Source organism: Paramisgurnus dabryanus, chromosome 11, assembly GCF_030506205.2.
Source record: "Paramisgurnus dabryanus chromosome 11, PD_genome_1.1, whole genome shotgun sequence".
Lineage (NCBI taxonomy): Eukaryota > Metazoa > Chordata > Actinopteri > Cypriniformes > Cobitidae > Paramisgurnus > Paramisgurnus dabryanus.
Window position 1 is genome coordinate 4940254 of NC_133347.1, and position 20566 is coordinate 4960819.

Consider the following 20566-nt stretch of genomic DNA (forward strand, 5'->3'; position numbering starts at 1 on the left):
ATGATAGGTTGGGGGTTAGGTCATTGTTGTTTGGGGGGTTATGGTTGGTTAGGGGGTTAGGTTAAGTCAGGAGGTGTTTGTGTGGGTTATGGTATTGGGCCCAACTTAGATTTGACAAGAAATGTAGTGCTTTCATTAAAGTCTGTGTAAAGTCTGTTCAATGTCATAAATGTATTGGTGAAACACATTGCAAAGACTGTAAACTACGTAGTAATGAATTGTGGAGTTAAACCGTTAAGCAGTTTTTCCATATTATCTTGTTTATTAAGGCGGGGCTAAAACGGTGGCTCGATGACACGCTGGAGCCACCGCGCATGGCCCCGCCCCTAACACAATTACCAACATTTATTCAGGTTGTAGTGGTGTTTGTAAGAGTTGAAAGAGACAGATGCTTTCTCTCGAGTGGGTGTGGTTTCAACATCCACATAGGACACGCCCCCAGCATTTAAGCCTGCTTATTTTTCCCAGATTTTAATAATTTATTTTATTTACTTGCCTTTTTTATCAGTTAAAATGTTGGTGGGTGGTTAATAATATATTTTTCTGTCGTGTGACAAACTCAGAACACACATTTAACCTTTTCACACTTTTAACTTTTATGTATTTTATTTTTGAAGAAACCTACCCATATTTAAGAGGTGATGATAAGAGAATAAATGAATATAGAATGAAACTTTTTTTTGTTTGTTTAAAAGCATTTGATATATTGTATGTTTATATATTCAAAGAAGAAAATATACTGGAAGGCATTAAACTTTTGTGAAAATCATAAAAAAATGCTGGCGCTGGCAGGCAACTTTTTTTAAATGCTGGCGGGGAAAGAGTTAATATCACTTACACAACTTACGCTTTTCAAAGCGATTTGACCTATTTAAGGACATTAACAGCTTAACTATCAATTATTCAGGATGGTTCTTAGTTCCCACTAGAGTTCTTCTCGGGTCCAAAGAAATGTACCTGACCCGAAATGACCCGTGTCACTTTTTACCCGAACCCGACACGCATAAATACATTTTTTTTAAAACCTAACCTGAGACAAACCCGAGAAAATTCGACCCGAGTCCACCCCAGTGGCAACTTTTTTTAACCCCACTTTACCTGAATGTAAACGGCACCTTGGTGTGTGCTGTCTGCATCCCCGCAACCACCCGTCAGACAGAAAGAAACCTTGGTGGCCTCGCAACCAATTTTGCCTGCTGCTCCATTTTTTATTTCATTTCTTATCTGACAACGACACAAAGGTTACCACTAAAATGTGCATTCAAAATTGATTGACAGGTCTGGCTCAACAAAAATTTACCTATCGCCAACCACATGATGTCGCAAACGCTCTTGGCAAAGGTTTGAAAAGGATTCGATGCACGCACACAAGATAGTTCAGGTCCGCTCGGCAAAAAAGCATTCATTTTAAATTACCTGTGTGACCCAATGACGCTAATATAATACCTGACCCGTGTCTGAGGCACATGTGAAACTTTTAGACCCTTTTGGGTTGGACCTCGGGTTTTTGGATCTAAGTGCACCCGTAAAGACCTCTAGTTCCCACCCTACATTTCCTCCTCTGGGTAATACGTGACATCATCACAGAAGTTAAACGGATTGACTTTGAGTGATCCCACAGGCCCATCTGAAGATATTTCGGCCTTTTGAACCCCCAGACCCATTTAAGAGCATCAAATGAATCAATGAGGATCTTCTGCACAGCTCTTCCGCTCTTTCCTCCAGTCTCTGTGTTTGTTGTGATGCTCTGAGTTTGGTTTCCTGTTTCAGTTTTGAAAGTAAAGCGTTCACGTGTCGCCTCACCCCCACCCCATGCCAAGATCTCAAAGGCCGTCATTGATCTAGCAATCGCGAGTGAGGCTTTGGAGATGTACTCTGATCAGACGACCCACTCACCTCCCCTCCTGTCTCTATCTGTTTTATCCCCTCCGACAGGGAGCATCACCCCTCGCATCCGAACTCCTGAAACTGGGTCAGACGATGCCATCAAGAACATCCTGGAACAGGCCAAGAAAGAGATCCAGTCTCAGAGAGGTATTGTACAACTGTGCAGCTATAAAGGTATAAACCGAGATAAATGAATGTTGATGTACTTCACTGATGTGTGTGTGTGTGTTGAACAGGTGATTGTAAATCATCTCTGGGCTCTTCATCAGGTCGTAACAGTTCTAGAGAAAGCAGCAGTTCAGATGAAACCATCAAGAGCATTTTGGAACAGGCCCGGCGAGAGATGCAGGCCCAGCAGCAGGCCCTGCTGGAGATGGAGGTGTGCGGTCGCGCGTCCACCAGCGAGCGTCTCGCCCTGCAAGATCCCGCTAGGGTTCAGGGTCAGCCTCCACCCACACCTCCCTTCATCAAACAGGAAGAGGGCACCCCCGTGCCGGTGTGCTTGTCCAATTCGACTAGCGGCCCTCAGACGCCTCTCAGCGTCCTGTCGCCCGCCGCGTTCGTGCAGAACATCATCCGTAAGGTGAAGTCGGAGATCGGCGAAGCAGGCTCGTATTTCGACCAGCACTGGTCTGCGGAGCGCGGCGCGGTCGTTTTGGGCACCCCTGGCACCTCTCACCCTTTCACCTCTGTCTCACCCTCACTCTCCTCCTCCTCTTCAACCGGTCACTCGGCCGTGCCTCGGAGCTGGCCGCGGATGGAGAACGGGGACTGTCCTGCCAATGGAGAGGAAGCTTCTGCGCCAGAGGACGAGCCCGTGCTGGGGCGGCCGGTGGAGATTAAGGTGGAGTCCGATTCGTCCGGCGGCGGGGAGACTCCTTGTGGTGCCGGACGGGTGTCTTATTACCCCACCTACATCCCACGAGCCCTGAAACCTACAGTACCGCCGCTGACCCCAGAGCAGTACGAGATGTACATGTACCGCGAGGTGGACACCATCGAGTTGACCCGGCAGGTGAAGGAAAAACTGGCTAAGAATGGAATCTGCCAGAGGATCTTCGGAGAGAAGGTGAGAACAAAGCAATGTTTACACGTAATGAGTCGAGATCAAAAGATTCGGTGCCACATTTCGCTTATTGACAAAGATTGAATCAAAATTTCCGCACCTGATTTGGGCTATTTGTGGTCCTTTATGCAATAGGTGTCATGTCATATGATTTATGGATTTACATTATTTGTCTTGTTGAGCGAAATGACTGACGTATCATATTTGGAGCATAAAAGTTAGATTTTTACTCAATGATTTCAATCTTTAACATGATCTTACTCAAGACAATATTATAAGGTTATATTTTCACAGTATTTTCTTTACATTATGTATGATGATTTTATGCTCCTCCAACAATCTTCCACTTTCACAATCCCGTCAATTCCTGATTTATTTCTTGTTTGCTGTGGATTGGTGCATGCAGTAACTTTAGCCCTGTTAATTTATGCAATAATTGTATTTCTAATGGTGAAACACAAGGTAATACTTTACTTGAAGGGGTGTTCATAAGACTGACATGACACCTTCATAATCATGACATGACATGTGTCATTAACATGAAGGAGATTTTATGCACATTTATGACAACTGACATTAAGTGTCATTTGTTCATTTATGTCATTTTTAATACAAGATGACATTGTTTAAGATAACTTGACATAAACCAATTCATCATAACTTATCATAAATCTGCCATAAACATAAATAATTATCAAACTTAAGAAACTACCTAGCTTTATGATGTAAACATGACATTAAACTGTCATTTAAATGTCATTAAGTGGTAATACTATGTAAAATAATTTTATAACAGCATCATAAATATTTTTCTTGACCTTAATTACAGTGGTACAAATTGAACTTGTCATTAAAATGTCAATAAGTGTTAATACTAATAATAATAATTTATATTTGCCTTAACAAAATGCAACGGACACATCAAAAGATTATACTTAACTTTATGTATGTGCACAATACATGAAAAAAAATTGAGAACTGAGCTTGTTCTTCCTTACACAGGGGGTTCTGAAATTGTCTGACGTAGAAGAAAAAAATAAAATATTTAAATAATTTAATATAAGTAAATGTTTTTGCAGAGATATGGACCCAACACTGCATAGCTTAACCCATTGTTGTACTGTTTTTATTTAATTTTAGGTGAATCGGTCTCCAAATGCAATAAAATATTATTTATAATACATTTTATAATATTAATATAATAATTAATATTATTAGTATTGGATGATTGATTTTATTTCTCTAACACATGGAGGAAACTTAAAAAAACTTAAAATTATGAACTGAAGAATATTTATGATGCTGTTTTAAAACTATTTGACAGAGTATTAACACTTAATGACATTTTAATGACAAATTATATTTGTATCACTGGTAAAAAGTGGTCAATTATGTTGTCTTGGTAATGTCAAGTTGTTATGACAAGTTATGATGTATTTTTCATAACAAAGACGATTCAAACAATGTCATCTTTACATTAAAAATGACATAATTGAACAAATGCACAAACGTGCATAAAATCTCCATGTTCATAGCATGTGTCATGTCATGATTATGAAGATGTCATGTCAGTCTTATGAACACCCTTTCAAGAAAAGTGTTACCAAACACAATAATTCATTCATTAATTTGACCAGAATAATGGACATTTGGACATTTTTCAAACTATGATGGCAGGTACCCCTACATATAATGAACCTAAATAGTAATTTGTGATATTATTAGGACAGCAAGTTATTTACAAACTTAAAAAATTGCCTACACAGTACTTTTTACAACTTTTACTTTTCTTTTTTCTACCCCTTGGAACATCGGATCCCAGTGTGAAACCTCTGCCCTAAACCATTTTGAAGCAGGTGTATGTTAATTGTGTGTCCTCTGCTGCCACCTAGTGGTGTTTGTGAATAGGTGATTTATAAAGGTTCGGTTTTCGTCTAAGGGGAACTCTGTGCTTTTCTTTTTAGGTCAAGTTATCTCTATTCAATCTCTCTCTCTCTCTCTGTTATAGGTGTTGGGTTTGTCTCAGGGCAGCGTGAGCGACATGTTATCCAGACCGAAACCCTGGAGTAAACTTACACAGAAGGGAAGAGAGCCGTTCATACGCATGCAGCTATGGCTGGTGGATCAGCTGGGTCAGGGACTTAACCAGCTGCCCAACCAGAACCAGGGTCAGTGTCAGAGGCAGGGTCATGATGACACCAAAAAACAAAAACACTGAGGGAACATTTTGCTTTACTAGAAGAAATGAAAACTTCAGCAACTACACTTGGCTATGGAATAAAATTAAATATAAGTACTATAGTTTTACATCATAGTTGAAAGTTTTCCCGGCTCAATGTGATGGCCATGAAAAATGCCAACGTTAAACCAGCAGAACCAAGATGAAGCCAAGCAGTTGAGGCGTATTGTGTGTGTGTGTCTGTGTGTGCAATGTTAGATTGGCCCTAGTGTTTGTACGTCTGCTAAACCACTGTACAACAAACTATATATAATATCATCTCTGGTATTTGTTTCTCAGATAAGAGCCCAGTGACGACCCGCTCGTCTCCGTCTCCTCCACCGAGTCCTGATGACAGAACAAACATGACCCTGGAGAGAGCGAGTCTCGCCCTGGAGAGTAGTAAGGAGAACCAACAGCCTCAGCATGTGGAACATCACGGAGGTAAAGCACCACCTGGAATGATCGTCCCCCAACAGCCACACACGCCGCTGGGCATCCAGGAACTGGTGGCAATGTCTCCAGAGCTGGACACATACGCCATCACCAAGAGAGTAAAGGAAGTCCTGACGGACAACAACTTGGGTGAGCAACAGTGATTCACAGCACACAAGTTTATAATAGAGTAAAGCCCAGGGTGAAATTTACATTCATTCAACACTAATTCATCAGAGAGAAACTATTATTTAAAGTAATTAACTCTTTCCCTGCCAGCATTTTTTATGATTTTCACAAAAGTTGAATCCCTTCCAGCTGTTCTTCTTTTAATATATAAACATACAATATATCAAATAAAATAGACATTTTAATCAAAAAGTGATAATTAGATTTTTGTTAAAGGCTTTTGTTAAAGATCAGATAATCCAAGCATACACAAAGTGTTTACTCCTTTTTGATCCATGGGTGGTGCATTGTTTTATAAGGTGGGTAACAGTGCCACCTACTGCATAATAGCGGAAATATGCATTGCCGTAAAATCTTGTCTTTGGCGAGAAAGAGTTGTCTCTTAATTGACGAGATAACCGTCAATGACGGGGAAAGAGTTAAATACTATACAATCTAATTAAATACAATCAATAATTGTGTGTATGTGTGCAGGTCAGCGTCTGTTTGGAGAGAGCATTCTGGGATTGACTCAGGGTTCAGTATCAGACCTGTTGTCCAGACCCAAACCCTGGCATAAACTCAGTCTGAAGGGCCGCGAGCCATTCGTCCGCATGCAGCTGTGGCTCAACGATCCGCATAATGTCGAGAAGCTGCGTGATGTGAAGAAAATGGAGAAGAAAGGTACGAGAAGTCCTCACGCACTCTCTTTCTGCATACATATCTTCATGATGTCACCTTGATGTAATTTATTATACCTTAATTTCACAAGTTTCTTTTGACAATTACATTTATGCATTTGGTAGATGCTTTTATCAAAAGTGACTTAAAATCCCATATGGCAAAAAAATATTTTTTCAAATATAATTTTAAATATATTTCAAAATATCCAAAAATATATGTTACTTTGAAAAAAGTTTACAAAAATTTATTTTTCACCAATATATTTTTTTGGCCTTTTTGTTTACTTTAAAATATATTTTAAGAATAAATATATTTTAAATCATTTATATTCACGTCGCATTAAAAGAAAAACTTAAACATATGTAAACATAACAGGTTTGAAAAGATTAAAATTAAATATATTTTTAACTACAAACATAATATTTTATACATACTTACACATTTTATACTTTATATTTATTTTGTATTATATTTTTTGCCGTATTGTAAAATAGAAATGCATTCGTTGTCACTGAAATAAATTTTAAAATATATGTTAATATATAAAGTTATAACTTAATACATTTTCAAATTCAAAAATATATTTAAGCTTTACTTTCTACAGAATGTATTTACCATATATTTAAAACTTAAAAAATAAATAATTTTTTTGGCGTATGCGATGTATTGCAAGGTACATATTTTTTGTCATTATTTGTGTTCCCTGGGTCGAACCCATGACTGTCTGCGCTGCTAATGTAATGCTCTACCATTAAGCTATACTGTAGCACCAATGTTTTATTTAAGCAATGATACATGAACTTTTAAAGACAGACCTACAGTTATCTCTGAGGTGGCTATTTTTTGTCCAAACCATCATTCAGTAAGGTGGCATCACTATTAATTTTAAAATGTTTAAAGTGTGATGGTTTTTAAAATACATTTTCAAAAAAAGGTAAATGAAAACTTACGATCAAAGCCAAACACATTATTTTTTAGTATGTCGATGCAGAGAGAATCATTTTTGATGTATGATAACATTCAAACACATTGCATTTGTCAGTAAATTAAGTTTTACTTCTGTGAATTTGTATTTGCTACGAATCAAATACTTCTTATAAAACAATCCGCTGAGTATCTTTCTTTCTGTCTTGGTTCTCTCCAGCCTATCTGAAGCGGCGATACGGTCTGTTGAGTCCGGGCTCTGACAGCGATTCTCCCGGCGCTCATTCCGACTGCATCAGTCCGGGTTTGACCCAGCTGGAGATCTGTCCGTTCAGTCAGGCGAAGAAACCCAGAGTGGTGTTGGCTGCCGAGGAGAAGGAGACTTTGAGAAGAGCGTATCTCCAAGAGCCATACCCTTCACAACACACCATTGAGATGCTGGCTGCCCAACTCAACCTCAAAACCAACACTGTCATCAACTGGTTTCACAACTACAGGTCACAACCCTCTCATTTCTGTTTATTTACTGATTTAATACTAAATTTACTAATTTATGAATACTAGACTAGGACTTGCTGACTCCCGTGCTTGGTGTTAAATGGAGGTTTGGCTCCTCCTTGTGGAGAAAGAAGGAACTAAATACTTTTTTTAGAGAATAACATCTGCTGTATTTGAATTATAATATTTAAGGTGTTACTGTTCACATAAGTGAATATAATTTATATAAATATTAGGGCTGTCAAAAGATTAATCGCGATTAATCGCATCCAACATAAAAGTTTGTGTTTACATAGCATGTGTGTACTGTGTATAAATATTATGTATATATAAATACACACACATTCATGTATACATTTAAGAAATATTTGCATTTAAATACTATATATACATTTCTATAATTTATATTATATATATATATAAATATTTTATATATAAATATAACAATTTTTTCTTAAATATATACATGATTGGGTGTGTTTTTATATATAAATAATAATTATACACAGTACACACACATATGTTATGTAAACACAAACTTTTATTTTGGATGCGATTAATCGCGATTAATCTTTTGACAGCCCTAATAAATATCTATCTAGCTATCTAGCTATCTATCTATCTATAGATACACTGCAAAAAAAATATTTTCAAGAAAAATTCTTAGTATTTTTGTTTTCTTTCCAGTAAAAATATCTAAAAATTCTTAAATTAAGATGCTTTTTCTTGATGAGCAAAATGACTCGACGATTTTGTGCATAAAACGAGCAAAAAATCTGCCAATGGGTTAAGCAAAAAATCGTGAAAATTTTTCTTAAACACTAAATTCAAGAAAAATTTGCTTACCCCATTGCCAGATTTTTTTGCTTGTTTTATGCACTAAATCACTTACATTTTATATTTTTTTGTCTTAAAACTAGACTTATTTTCTTTGGTCGTTTTGCTCATCAAGAAAAAGCATCTTAAGAATTTTTTGATATTTTTGCTAAAAACAAGACAAAAATACTAAGAATCTTTTTTCTTGAAAATAATTTTTTGCAGTGTATAGATATAGATATATAGATGTTTCTCACAATGTAATGCAATACAATTCTTTTTGACTTTTTTTTACTGAATTCTCAGCCAATTTTAATAACAACAAGGTCACAACAAGGCAATTGCAATGTAATATATATATTATTTTTTGAATGTCACTGTCTCAACAGGTCCCGTATGAGACGGGAAGTTCTCATGGAGGGACTGCAAGACAATGACACGGATGCCGAGCACAACAACTGTTCTCCTCTGGCATCCCAAAGCCCCATCTCTGATCGTGAAGATAGGAAGCAGCTCTCCGCCAACCGCCCTCTCAGCGCTGATCCCCGATGTTTCGCAGTCAAACAAGAAGTAAACGATCAGGAAGAAGACGAGGACTTCCGTCTGAGACAGATGAAGTTCTTTTCTCAGCTGAAAAGCGACCCGGACCGTCTCCAGGGCGTCAGGGATGAGGAACCGGGCCGCAGTCAGGGTCACATTCCGGCCGAGGGGACGCAAAGGAACAGCTTGGTTGAGGAGCTGGAGAAGTCGTCCGAGGACCCCGTCAGCTTCAAGGCTTCGTCCGAGCCGTCGCGCGGCAGTCTGGAGGTGTCCCTCAACTCGCCCTCGGCCGCGTCCTCGCCCGGCCTCATGATGTCCGTTTCGCCCGTCCCATCATCTTCCGCCCCCATTTCCCCATCGCTGCCCGCCATCAGCACAAACCCCAGCCATCATCTGCCCAACTACGGCCTTGAGTCACCGTCGCTCAACGTCAAACTCAACAAAAGCACTCAACGGCGCAACGAGAAGATGGCCAACCTCAACAACATCATCCATCGGCTGGAACGAGCCGCCAACAGGGAGGAAACGCTCGAATGGGAATTTTAAAGTCGGAGTGTAAGAACCCTCGCGGGGAGCTCGAAAACATTATCGTCTGAATTTTAAAAAAGCAGACTAATATTTATAAACATGTTTTAGGTATTTTGATAAAATAACTTTGAAATCTATGTGACAGCACTAGCTAGGCTTCGTTCTAAACAACGATGGAGAGAAAACACGTGGAGACTTTTCAGCTACAGTGTCATGAAATGCACACTGACGTCTGGTAGATTGCCACTGGGTGAGATTATTCGAATAAAAGACCTCTGTCTTAAGCCATCAAAAGCACTACTTATTTAAAAAAAGACTAAACGAAATAGAGACAATGACCAAATTTGCTAATTTTTAAATAGCAGTTTTTCCAACTTTTGTCTGTAAGACGGGACATCAAAGTCAAGTGATGTGCGACAGCTTCATATTGACCGAGGGATAGTCCTAAAAGACTCTAAATAGTGAACACTGCATATGTATTTAGTTTTTTCGGTGACATGTTTTTGAACTTTTGTTATACAAGCGTACAACGTGGGATTGTGTGTGTTGTAGAAAAAATATCGTCTGCAATAGCCTTCTGAACAAGATGTAGCATGGAACAGAATTTACCCTCGATTTCCTCTTTAGCTAGTAACCTGTGATATACTTGAGAGATACTACAAAAAAAAGAGAGAAAAACTTCTCAGCAAAAAACAAGAAAAAAGGAAATGTAAAAAAGTCCAATGATAGAAACGTTTTTTATTTGGTGAACGACGTGTCATTTTACATACTTTCAGGTTTCATATCCTTACCATACATTTACCTCTCTATCCCTGAAAGCTTATCTCTCACGTGCACATGCACGCACACGGGCTGGTGTGGTTTCGGGTACCTGTACTTCCCAATACACCACCACTGGTCTGATATGTAATGTGTGTTTGCGTTGGGAACAAAGACCCCGGATGGAGGTGTGGGGTGGGAATTGTAAGCATGTATATATTTTGATTGATCATTAATGCAGTTGTGGAAAGTGTGTGGAAACTTACAGTACAGTACGCCATGCTTTCTGTCCATCTTTTTTTCTCCTGCATGAGTTTTGTGTCTCAGCAAAGTTCTTGACACGCGCATATATATATATATATATATATATATATATATATATATATATATATATATATATATATATATATATATATATATATATATATATATATATATATATATATATATATATATATATATATATATATATATATATATATATATATATATATATATATATGGGCATCTGATAGAATATAGTGAACATGGGTCGGAAGTGTCTTTATGATGTCACTTCCTAAATATGTTTATAACACATTTAGCAGGAAGGTAAAATTGCACTTAAATGGGAAAGATGAGAAGTCAAAGTCAGATAAGAAATTGTGGTTTATTTGGTTTATTTATGTCCCATGAGCACTTGTTTTTCATACACTGAATTTTAGAGATTTTCATACTTGTTACTGTAGGCAATTCACTGAACTTCAATGGCGTGCCGCAGAGATGACGTATTCTTTTTAGACCAACCTGGAAGTAAAGGGGGTTGCACACCGGACGCGCAGCTCAGGGTCTACTTCAAAATGCAAAATATATGTTAGCAGCCAATGTTAATCGTTAATGATTTGGGACAAATATGTTGTTATTTAATGTTAAACTATGTGAGTGGCGGTCTGTGGGGCTACAGGGATTTGAGCAACTTCCTGATTCGTAGCTAGGCACCGCGGACAGGCGCCATCTGTCGGTGCCGGTGTGCGTATACTCATAGAAAACAATGTTTTCATTTTTTTTAAATGCCGCGGCACTGAGCTTCGCGTCCGGTGTGCGACCCCCTTTAGCGGGACACTGGATCCCTCACCAAAAAGCCTATTTATTTTCCCCATAGACTTTTGGATTATCCCAAAAATTATTGACACATTTTGTTCAGAAAGATAATCTTCAGAGATTAACACAACTTTTATGAATTTTGAAGTCTAAATGTGCTTACTAGAAATAAAAAGCTGACCGTAGGCGTCAGCGCCATCACCACCAAGCTTCTGACAGCTCTTTCAAACTTTATTAAACGCGTTTAAAAACATGTTCCCTATTAAGAAAAAACTCTGAGGATGAATGTTTGTTGGGAATTTTACCCATGATGCGTTGTTTTTGAGATCTTCATGCATGATGACTTTTAAAGTCCCGACAATATCTGAAAAAAGTTTTATGTTGTAGAATAAATAAAACATGAAAAAATTTTCAAGCTTATGTTAACCCAAGATCTTATTTAAGGTGTTTAACTCTTTCACGCCATTGACCAGTTATTTCGTCAATTAAGATAAACATTTCCCTGCCAATGCCGCTTTCCTGATGAGTTTTTACGATAATCTGTAATTCCGCTCTTACCCAATTTATAAAAAAAGGAAGAAAAAACAAATTTAATTACTTTTAAACTCTGTGTATGTTTTGATCATGGTTCTGAATCTAATCTTTAACAAAATTTTAAATAAAAAAATTCAATTGCGATTATTTCAACTTTTTGTTCTTTAATTTAATATATTTCTGTTTATTTATCTAAAGAAAAAAAATTCTAGTAGGCATTTTGTGAAACTTTTGTAAAAATCACAAAAAAGGCTGGTGGGCAACTTTAAAAAAAGTTTGAGTTGGAATAAGTTAACAAAAACCCATACAAAAAAACAATGTTAAAGGTGGAGTGCACAATTTCTGAAAAACGTTTTGGATAGAGGTTGTCGTGCCGACTACCAAAACACACTTTTAGCAAATCAGCAGTAAGGTGTCTTACTTACATAATTGCCTGGGTTGCATATGTTTGTGGCGGGTCTATCAAAGGAAGGTCCAGATTCTGTTGGGGTAGGGGCATGTTTGTTTAGGTGATTTCAAATGTCAACAATGGCTTTCAGAGATCATGCACCCCGCCTTTAACTCACTTCTGGGTTTTGCCTACAAAAATACGTCATCTCTGCGGCACTTTGTAATAATAATAGTAAGTTCGTATTCATGATCCACGCTGATGTATGCTGATAGTCCGGACAAGTATGATAGTCCTGTCTGTCAATCATTTTACCCTTAAGTTGGCTTGTGTTGGTTTTGGAGAAGGGTCATGTGGTTAGGGAAAAAAGTTGTGAAAATGTCTGAAATAGTTTAAAGCACTTCATTACTGTAATACACCTCATTACTGAAGGAGGGCACTGGAGTTACCTACAAATGTGTAAATCAGATGAGTTGGGTATACACATGTTGACAGTTTAACTAACTTTAATTAACTTGCCCAGCAAGATTTAAACCGTTTCTCTTTATGATCGTGAGAAAAATCTGAGTGTGGATGAAAACACTTTAACGCCCCCTACAGAAACATTGAGAATACAACAGGTGCTTGTGTCATTTCAGGCCTTACCCTAAAGCTGTAGTTCTCAAACTTTTCAACCCCCCCCCCTTCCTTTAAGGTGCATCTCTTTGTGCCCCCCTAAAGAAAATCCATGACATAAAACAATATCAAACTCAGAACTTAAACATTAAATTATACAATGTAGTGCTGTTGGTTAGTAGCCTTATTTTTTTTCCGATGTTTAATTACACAGAAGTTAATGTATTTTATTAAATGTAATAAAACTGGGGCCCCCCGCCACCCTCTCTTGCCCCCCAAGGGGGGCCCGCAGTTTGAGAACCACTGCCCTTAAGAGATTAAAGTAACGCATTCAAAATCTGAATATAATAACCATGTATAATCTGGACTGTTAACATTATTAAAAAGAAAAAGATAAATTTGATCAGTCTAGTTGTACTACTGATGTGTTTCGCTGCTGGTAAATAAATAGTTTTTATTTATATTTCAACATACTCTTTTTTTTTATGTTTAATACTCAATATTTACATTTCCTCACAGGAAAAACACACGCAGCACTTAGAATATCGAATTGAAGACGACTAAAAATTTGTGTTTCACATGTTTTTGCCTTTAATTTATTTGGGTTGTAAGAAAACACTTGCACATGTCGTAATAGTACTGAGCATTGGATCTCAAACCTATGTATATAGATATATATAAATATTACACATTTACTGAGAAGGATATATCTTAGGTCCTTGAAACTAGCGTGCTGATGATATTTAAGTAAAAGTGTACAGTTATATTAACCAAACACATAGAGCCAGGGGTGTCTGGCAAGCTTGCCCATGTTTTAGAAACTTCTCTCAGGGTAGACTTGCTTCTCTAAGCTTTACAAAACCTGTCAGGTCCACCGCTGGTCAACGTTTACTGTTCCTAATCGCCATCTGCTTCCAGATCTCTTTCAACAATGTTCTCAGCAAAATGCAAATCTATTTGAGCATTTCATTTGACTGATCATCTCTTGAGTATGGAAATAGTATAGGTGTTACATACATCCTCATATTATGATTATATAACGGGCCTGAACCAACCATGTGAATTTTGTAACAAAATCTGGATAGTTTAGAAACGCTTAATGCTGATTCAACTGCTGTTGTTTTTTTCTCGAATGTTGTTGTCTGTGTGATAGATATGAACACTTTTTATGACCTGAACAATTTTCATTTGTTTTGCTGTACTGTACATTTTTGACTTTTTACAGTTGAATTTTGCATGCTTGTTTTATTCCTTCAAAAAGACTGAGAATGTTATTTGTTTATTCTATTTTTATTTTTTCAGGAAATCAGCACTGAAAGCGTTCACATTCTGCAGGTTATAATAGAAAATACTGTAATAATAAGTGAGTTTTGAGTCACAAGGCGTGTTTAAATTAAATAATTAAAAATCAGCCAAAACAAGATTACTTCATTATCTCTGGTGCTTGAGTGTATGTTTAAATATGAACTATGCTAGAGCCCTCAGAAACACTGGTTTTTGATTTATTTCAATATATTCAACTTTTCACTGAAGACTTAAAAACGTCAAACTTGAAGAAAATGTGTGTTAGATCTGCTTCATATGATTTAGTGTATGTGTGTTTGAAGTTCGTGAATGAGAGACGAACTTCATGTGGTGCGTATGAAATTGAAACACGAGCAAGAGGCAAAATTCTGGTTGTTGCTCTTTTGCGCTGAAATACTGGTAGTTAATGCACTCTGTCAAAGGTTTTTCCTACTTTTCTTGTAACGTTCTGGTATGTTTGCGCACATTTCCCATGACCTTACCATGGCAGAGCACTTAAAGCTTTGGTTGTTAAAGAGAGGACAAATAAATGTCAAATGTCATGTGTCTTTTAATCACATATGTACCAAGTCATTATTGAATACAGTACATAATTGTATAAACCTTTCTTGTGTGTGTGTTTTATTACCTCAAAATCTTAAACAGAGGACGAAATGTCACACATAGAGGTTGTCACAAAGGTTATGTCGCAGTAATTATTTTGAGACAATTGCACAAATGCTTGTCGTCTTTAGCAGTTTTAAATGTAGGTTTGAACACCCATTTTTAAAACTGTCTAAATTCAAGACTTTTATTTTGTATTGGCTGGTGGGTGATTAGGTGAAAACAATAAAGATGAAATTTAAATTAACATTTAGACAAAATAAAAATTAAATGCAATTAAAAGTTGAGGTGTTTACACATACGATGGGTGTTTCAACAAAATAAATACTCTGGTCTCCCCTCTTAAAATTCAACTCTTAAAAAAAACCTACTTCAAAGGCTCTTATTTCACATTCATTTAAAATCTGTTTTATATAAGGTTATTTAAAACGTGTAACACATTTATCTTTGTTTTAAATACAGTCCTTAGTGTCTATAATTTTCATTGATATAGCTCTTTATGTAGCATTACTAAAACATGAGACTTTTGTTAAATAATTTATGTTGGTGTGCTTGACTTTACGCGGCGCTGCGCAGATCGATCAGCGTATGACTCCAAAGTACCGCGCGATCGGTCCGAAAGCACTGCTTTCGAATCACTCTCGCGATACTTTCTCTTACGCTTGGGTCTGTGCAGCACTGTAGGTAGTCGGACACACCTATTGGCCCCAACGATTTATTACATCATTCCCATCCATAATCAGCCTTCCTTTATTTGGTTTTACAAAGGTCCCCTACAATAAGATGAAAAATATTTTATTATTAATTTTATACATTTATGGAAAAAATTATATTCATAAATGCAAATGTAGTCTTGTATATGAAGACATTTTTTCAAGTAATAAGAAAACAATTATAAGCTAAAAGTGAAACTTTTTGTATATTTCTGTAATGTTTGATTTACCCCCTGGCTTTGTTCAAATAAATAACTAAAATTAAATAAAATCAGCCCTTCCTCCTCTACTCTTCCGACCGGAGTGACACAACGTACGCAGTTGCGTCATGACGTCGGGATGGCTGTGATGACGACGGGGTTTCACAGTGGGACGAGCCGACTCTGCAAATGGCTACGAGGTGCGATTTGTCGATTTGTTCTTCATTAATCTCCTCTTGTGCGGCTCGGAAGAAAGCGAACGACCGCTCTGCCTCACAGGCCGCCCTCAGGTGAGTGAAACGGGTGCTTTTGGGCCGGGATGCAGCTGTTTTTTGTGGTGTTTTCAGGCCTTATCTGAGGGGTCCGCCCTCTACCTCGCGACAACAACAACAACATCAGACACCGAACGGGCCTCTGCTGAGGATAAACGTCAAAATTGGTTCTTTTAAAGGCTCAAATGGCATCTCGCCAGGATGCTTTGTGCTGCAAAGGGCGTCTCGTTTAAACTTAATCACATTAGATGGTGGAAACGCGACATTTCCACTCGATTTTTGTCGGTTAATTTGCTCGCGCTCCAGTCAGTCAGTGAATCAGCCGCCGCGCGACTGACTGACTGACTGACAGACAGTCAGATCGAGTCCCTTATGGAAATTTGCCATGGTAACCAATTTCTGACAAACATTTGCCATGTTAAACCATTTTAGAGACATTTTCCTTGGTCATCACTTGGCAACCAGTTCCCCAAAATTCAGAACAGTTTTTCAGTTACTGTTATTACGACAAAAGTTGGCATCAGTCACTGTTGCAATACAATTGTAATATATGTACTGCTGAATGTGGATTTGTAAATCGTCATGGCAAAAGTGAATATATTTATAGATTTTTAGACGAATACTATGATCGTATCGTGGTTGTTTGACAGTTGGGTTTTCCTTTCAGAATCATTCTTTCATTTGGTTTCATTTTCTGTTGTGATGATTGTAATGCAATTTTCTCGTGGTCACTATGGTACAAACTATAGCGTTTATTGTGTCTTATACAGCCATAAAAATGATATCAGATCTCATGCAAACCGTAAAAGATATCTATTCTAACTAACATAATCATTCATTTATTTCCTGCTTTTATGACAGTGATGGGTATTAGCGTTTACTGTACTACCAAAAACTATATTTTGGTCCAGGCTGGTGGTCACCATGGTCAATTTTTAAAGAGGCCTGAAGACACGAGTATTTGTTTTGTTTGCATTTGGTTAATAGGTGATTTTGCAGGAACCTTCTGCTCTTGTTTTGGTGTCAGATTTCTCATGTGTGGTGAACCTGAGTCATGACGTGTTGTGATTGACTGGAATGAAATTAATCTGGTTAAGAATCAGCCAAGCAGGCTGAATCAGGCACATGCATGGCTTATGAATGCTAAAGTATAGATACAATCTGAATGATTGTGTGTCAGCACATCTGTAACCGTGTTAAGGGTCAGTGAACTGAAGTGACATGGGGGGTGTGCTTGAGTTTATGAATGAAGCAGCTGATCTCCACCAATGATGGAATATAATGAACACTTAAGCCTGAGGTTGTACTAGTTAACATTAGATAATGCATTAGCTAACATAAACTAACAATGGATAACACCTCTAAGTAAGTTATTACTTTTAGTTCATGTTATTTTTAGCATTTACTTAAAATTTTTTTAAATTAAAAGTTGTTAACAATAGTTAATGCACAATGAGTTAACATTTATAGAACAGTTGTATTAGCATTAACTAACATTAATAAATATTAGTAAATAAATACAATCATATTGTAAAGTGTTACCGCCAGTTTTGCAGTGACTAAAGCAACTGTTATTCATATGGTTAAAATATAGATTAGTAAAGAAACCTCACCTGTAGTGTATCTTATTAAATAGGGATGCAACAATACACTTAGTTCACGGTTCAATACAATTTTCGGTTCTTGTTCACGGTTTTTGGTAGGGATGCACCGTTAGGATTTTTTTGGGCCGATACCGATTTAAACAGACAACTTCTGGCGGATGCCGATACCAATATTAAACACTTGCATACAATACTATACAGTTGGTCTATTAGCTAGTTTATTTCTGCATCAAATTATTTTTACTGAACATGGATTGAATCTAATTAACATTCAACTGACCAACATAATAAGAGAGGCACAAATTAAGCTAAAACAAATATAAAAAGACAGCATGACAACCTTCAAAGGTGTTTTTTGCTATTCAGCATTTATTTTATTAACAACATTAACTCAATTTTTATGATTTCTTTATGCAGTTCATTAATAAACAATCGGTATCGGCCTTTCTCGTGCTATTGCCGATATGCCGATGGTTTCAAATTCATCAAATATCGGCGGCCGATACATCGGTGCGTCACTAGTTTTCGGTTCGGGTTCGGTTCTGATGCCTTGGCCTATTAAAGTGTTTTTAAATTATTCTATGCTTAGGTAACAGAAACAGTGAGATTCATATGCGCATATTGGAACGTGGGGGTCAAACCGAACGGTTCAATAATATATTGAGAATTGTGGCATCCCTATTATTAAACTCTAACACCTTTTTCTGTACTTTGAAAATTTTTATCTATTGTCTCAACATTTCAAATGTAACTAATGCTGCGTCCGAAGCCGCCTACTTCCATACTATGTAGTAAGCGAAAAGCAGTAGGCGAGTAGTATGTCCGAACATAGTATTTCAAAAACAGTATGCGAAAAGTACCCGGATGACCTACTACTTCCAGTTAGATTTTGAAGTGTGCATATGACGGACACTTCACTATCCCATTATGCCCCCGGAGAGGAGTTATCCACGAAGAAGTAGGTACTTCATCTCATTCAGTACGTACCGTTCAAGTATGCGGTTTCGGATGCAGCCACACTTTTTGAGCTGCCTGAAAAATGTAACAACTTTTGCTGTGCATGTTGAGTTTCTGCATAATATTATGTCATAGTCCGCTGCTTTTGTTGTAAGTAAACATGCTGCACATTGTTTTGTACATGTGTATGTAAAAGCTTTCTCCTTTATATTAGCGCAATAGATGAAATAAGCTTGCGCAACTTCCACACGCTCGCAAAATGAAACTAAAGACGCGGAGATCAGCCGCTTTAGTTTTATCAATGAAAGCCTAAAGATAGCGCTGTACACTGTTTGTTCACGCTAGAAGTCAGAAAATATGTAAAACATTGTGCTCAGTACCTCAGATTAGAGTTTACAAGTCCTGGCCAAATGTTATCTTTAGAGTTCATGGAGACATTTTGTAGTGATTACAGCACAAGAATGTGATTTCTTTACTTAAAGTAGCCTAAAGCTTTTACAACAAAGTAAGAAAAGTTGATTGTAAGTTTAATAGTTTACAGTAAGGCAAATTTATGTTTAGAGTATGGTAAAGTTTAATAAATAAATATATAAAATAAAAATAATTTATGTATACAAAGAACAAAATTATCTGTATTTGTAATGAATTTATTAATGCATTTAACATGTTTGGACTTAGTTTAAATGTTTATTTTTTGGTTTTTACACTACCCAGTGACTGGTTGCCACATACAACTTGGTGGTGCCAGTGCAGCCTCTCTCAAATGTTAGTCTGGAGTCCTGCATTACACCTCATGTAAATATATCACCCCTTATTGAGACCGCCAGCGACTTTCTCACTGTGTCGCCCGTCTCGTTCAATAAGGGCATTTTTAAATCTGGTTGTTATCAACAAATAAGTACCGTCCACTCCAGCTCCCATTGGAAGTCACACCCGAAAATCGCTTATCATTTATTAAACTTTTCTTAATTTTCTTGTGTCGTTGGACACGCCCATTCGGTCACAATGATAATTTTCGCTCGTGTCGCCAGAAGTCGCCAAGCTTCCATTGAAATGAATGAGATTGTGTCGCTCTGCTACTGCAAGTCACTGGCGGTCCAAATGTGGCGTCAGATTTCAAATTGTTAAAATTTCATCGTTTATAGTTGTATCTCGGTCAAAAATTGTCCTATCCTAACAAACCACGCGTCAGTGGAAAACTTATTCATTCACATTTGATGATTTATAAAGCTTACCCCTATGACTGTTTTTGTGGTTTTGCATCACATTTGTGTTTTGTATAATGCAATTCACACAATAACTTTGGCCTGAGTGTCAAGATACATTTTGGACCAAATTTAAGTGCCAGGTTTTATTAGGATCACAAGTACAGTAGTTATTTTGTAAAGGAATTGTCCATGTAGAGTCTGAGAAATTCAGCAGATGTTGTCATTGCTGTTATTTAAATACCTGCAAATGAACATAAAAGCATGCCAAACATCTGCCTGTTTTTAATACCTGTCTAGCTGTTAAGATTAGGGATGAATTAAAAATTGCGTAAATGTGATACAGACCTCTACATGCTGCATGCTTTTTACGATAGTGAAAGCGAATCAGCCCCACTGTAGAGTTTGTTTAAAAATGAGCGCACAATGAGATTGACCTGCAGGACTGTAGGAGTGACACCTGAGATGAACAGAAACACACTGACAGGTTCCTCTGCCCACCTGCAGTCAGTTGACCTGAATGCAAGTTGAGATTTCTCCAGAAAGACACCGCTTGTCACAGCGACC

At 37.4% G+C, this 20566-nt stretch overlaps 2 protein-coding genes across 9 annotated transcripts in view; both read left to right on the forward strand.

Annotated features, from left to right (window-relative positions):
• The window catches only part of cux2b (cut-like homeobox 2b), a 194298-nt gene extending 183436 nt beyond the window's left edge, over window positions 1–10862 (forward strand). For all 4 annotated transcript variants that reach the window (XM_065248261.2, XM_073816201.1, XM_065248259.2 and 1 more), the window contains 7 exons: window positions 1936–2034; window positions 2124–2956; window positions 4962–5121; window positions 5472–5756; window positions 6270–6458; window positions 7603–7879; window positions 9086–10862. In XM_065248261.2, the coding sequence (XP_065104333.1) occupies window positions 1936–2034; window positions 2124–2956; window positions 4962–5121; window positions 5472–5756; window positions 6270–6458; window positions 7603–7879; window positions 9086–9782 (2540 nt within the window). In that variant the 3' untranslated portion in view covers window positions 9783–10862. The remainder of the gene's footprint in view (window positions 1–1935; window positions 2035–2123; window positions 2957–4961; window positions 5122–5471; window positions 5757–6269; window positions 6459–7602; window positions 7880–9085) is intronic.
• A 5232-nt stretch (window positions 10863–16094) lies between these two features.
• Window positions 16095–20566, forward strand: part of mtmr3 (myotubularin related protein 3) — a 43093-nt gene continuing 38621 nt past the window's right edge. For all 5 annotated transcript variants that reach the window (XM_065248266.1, XM_065248270.1, XM_065248268.1 and 2 more), the window contains exon 1: window positions 16095–16251. The gene's annotated coding sequence lies outside the window, so the exon portion shown is untranslated. The remainder of the gene's footprint in view (window positions 16252–20566) is intronic.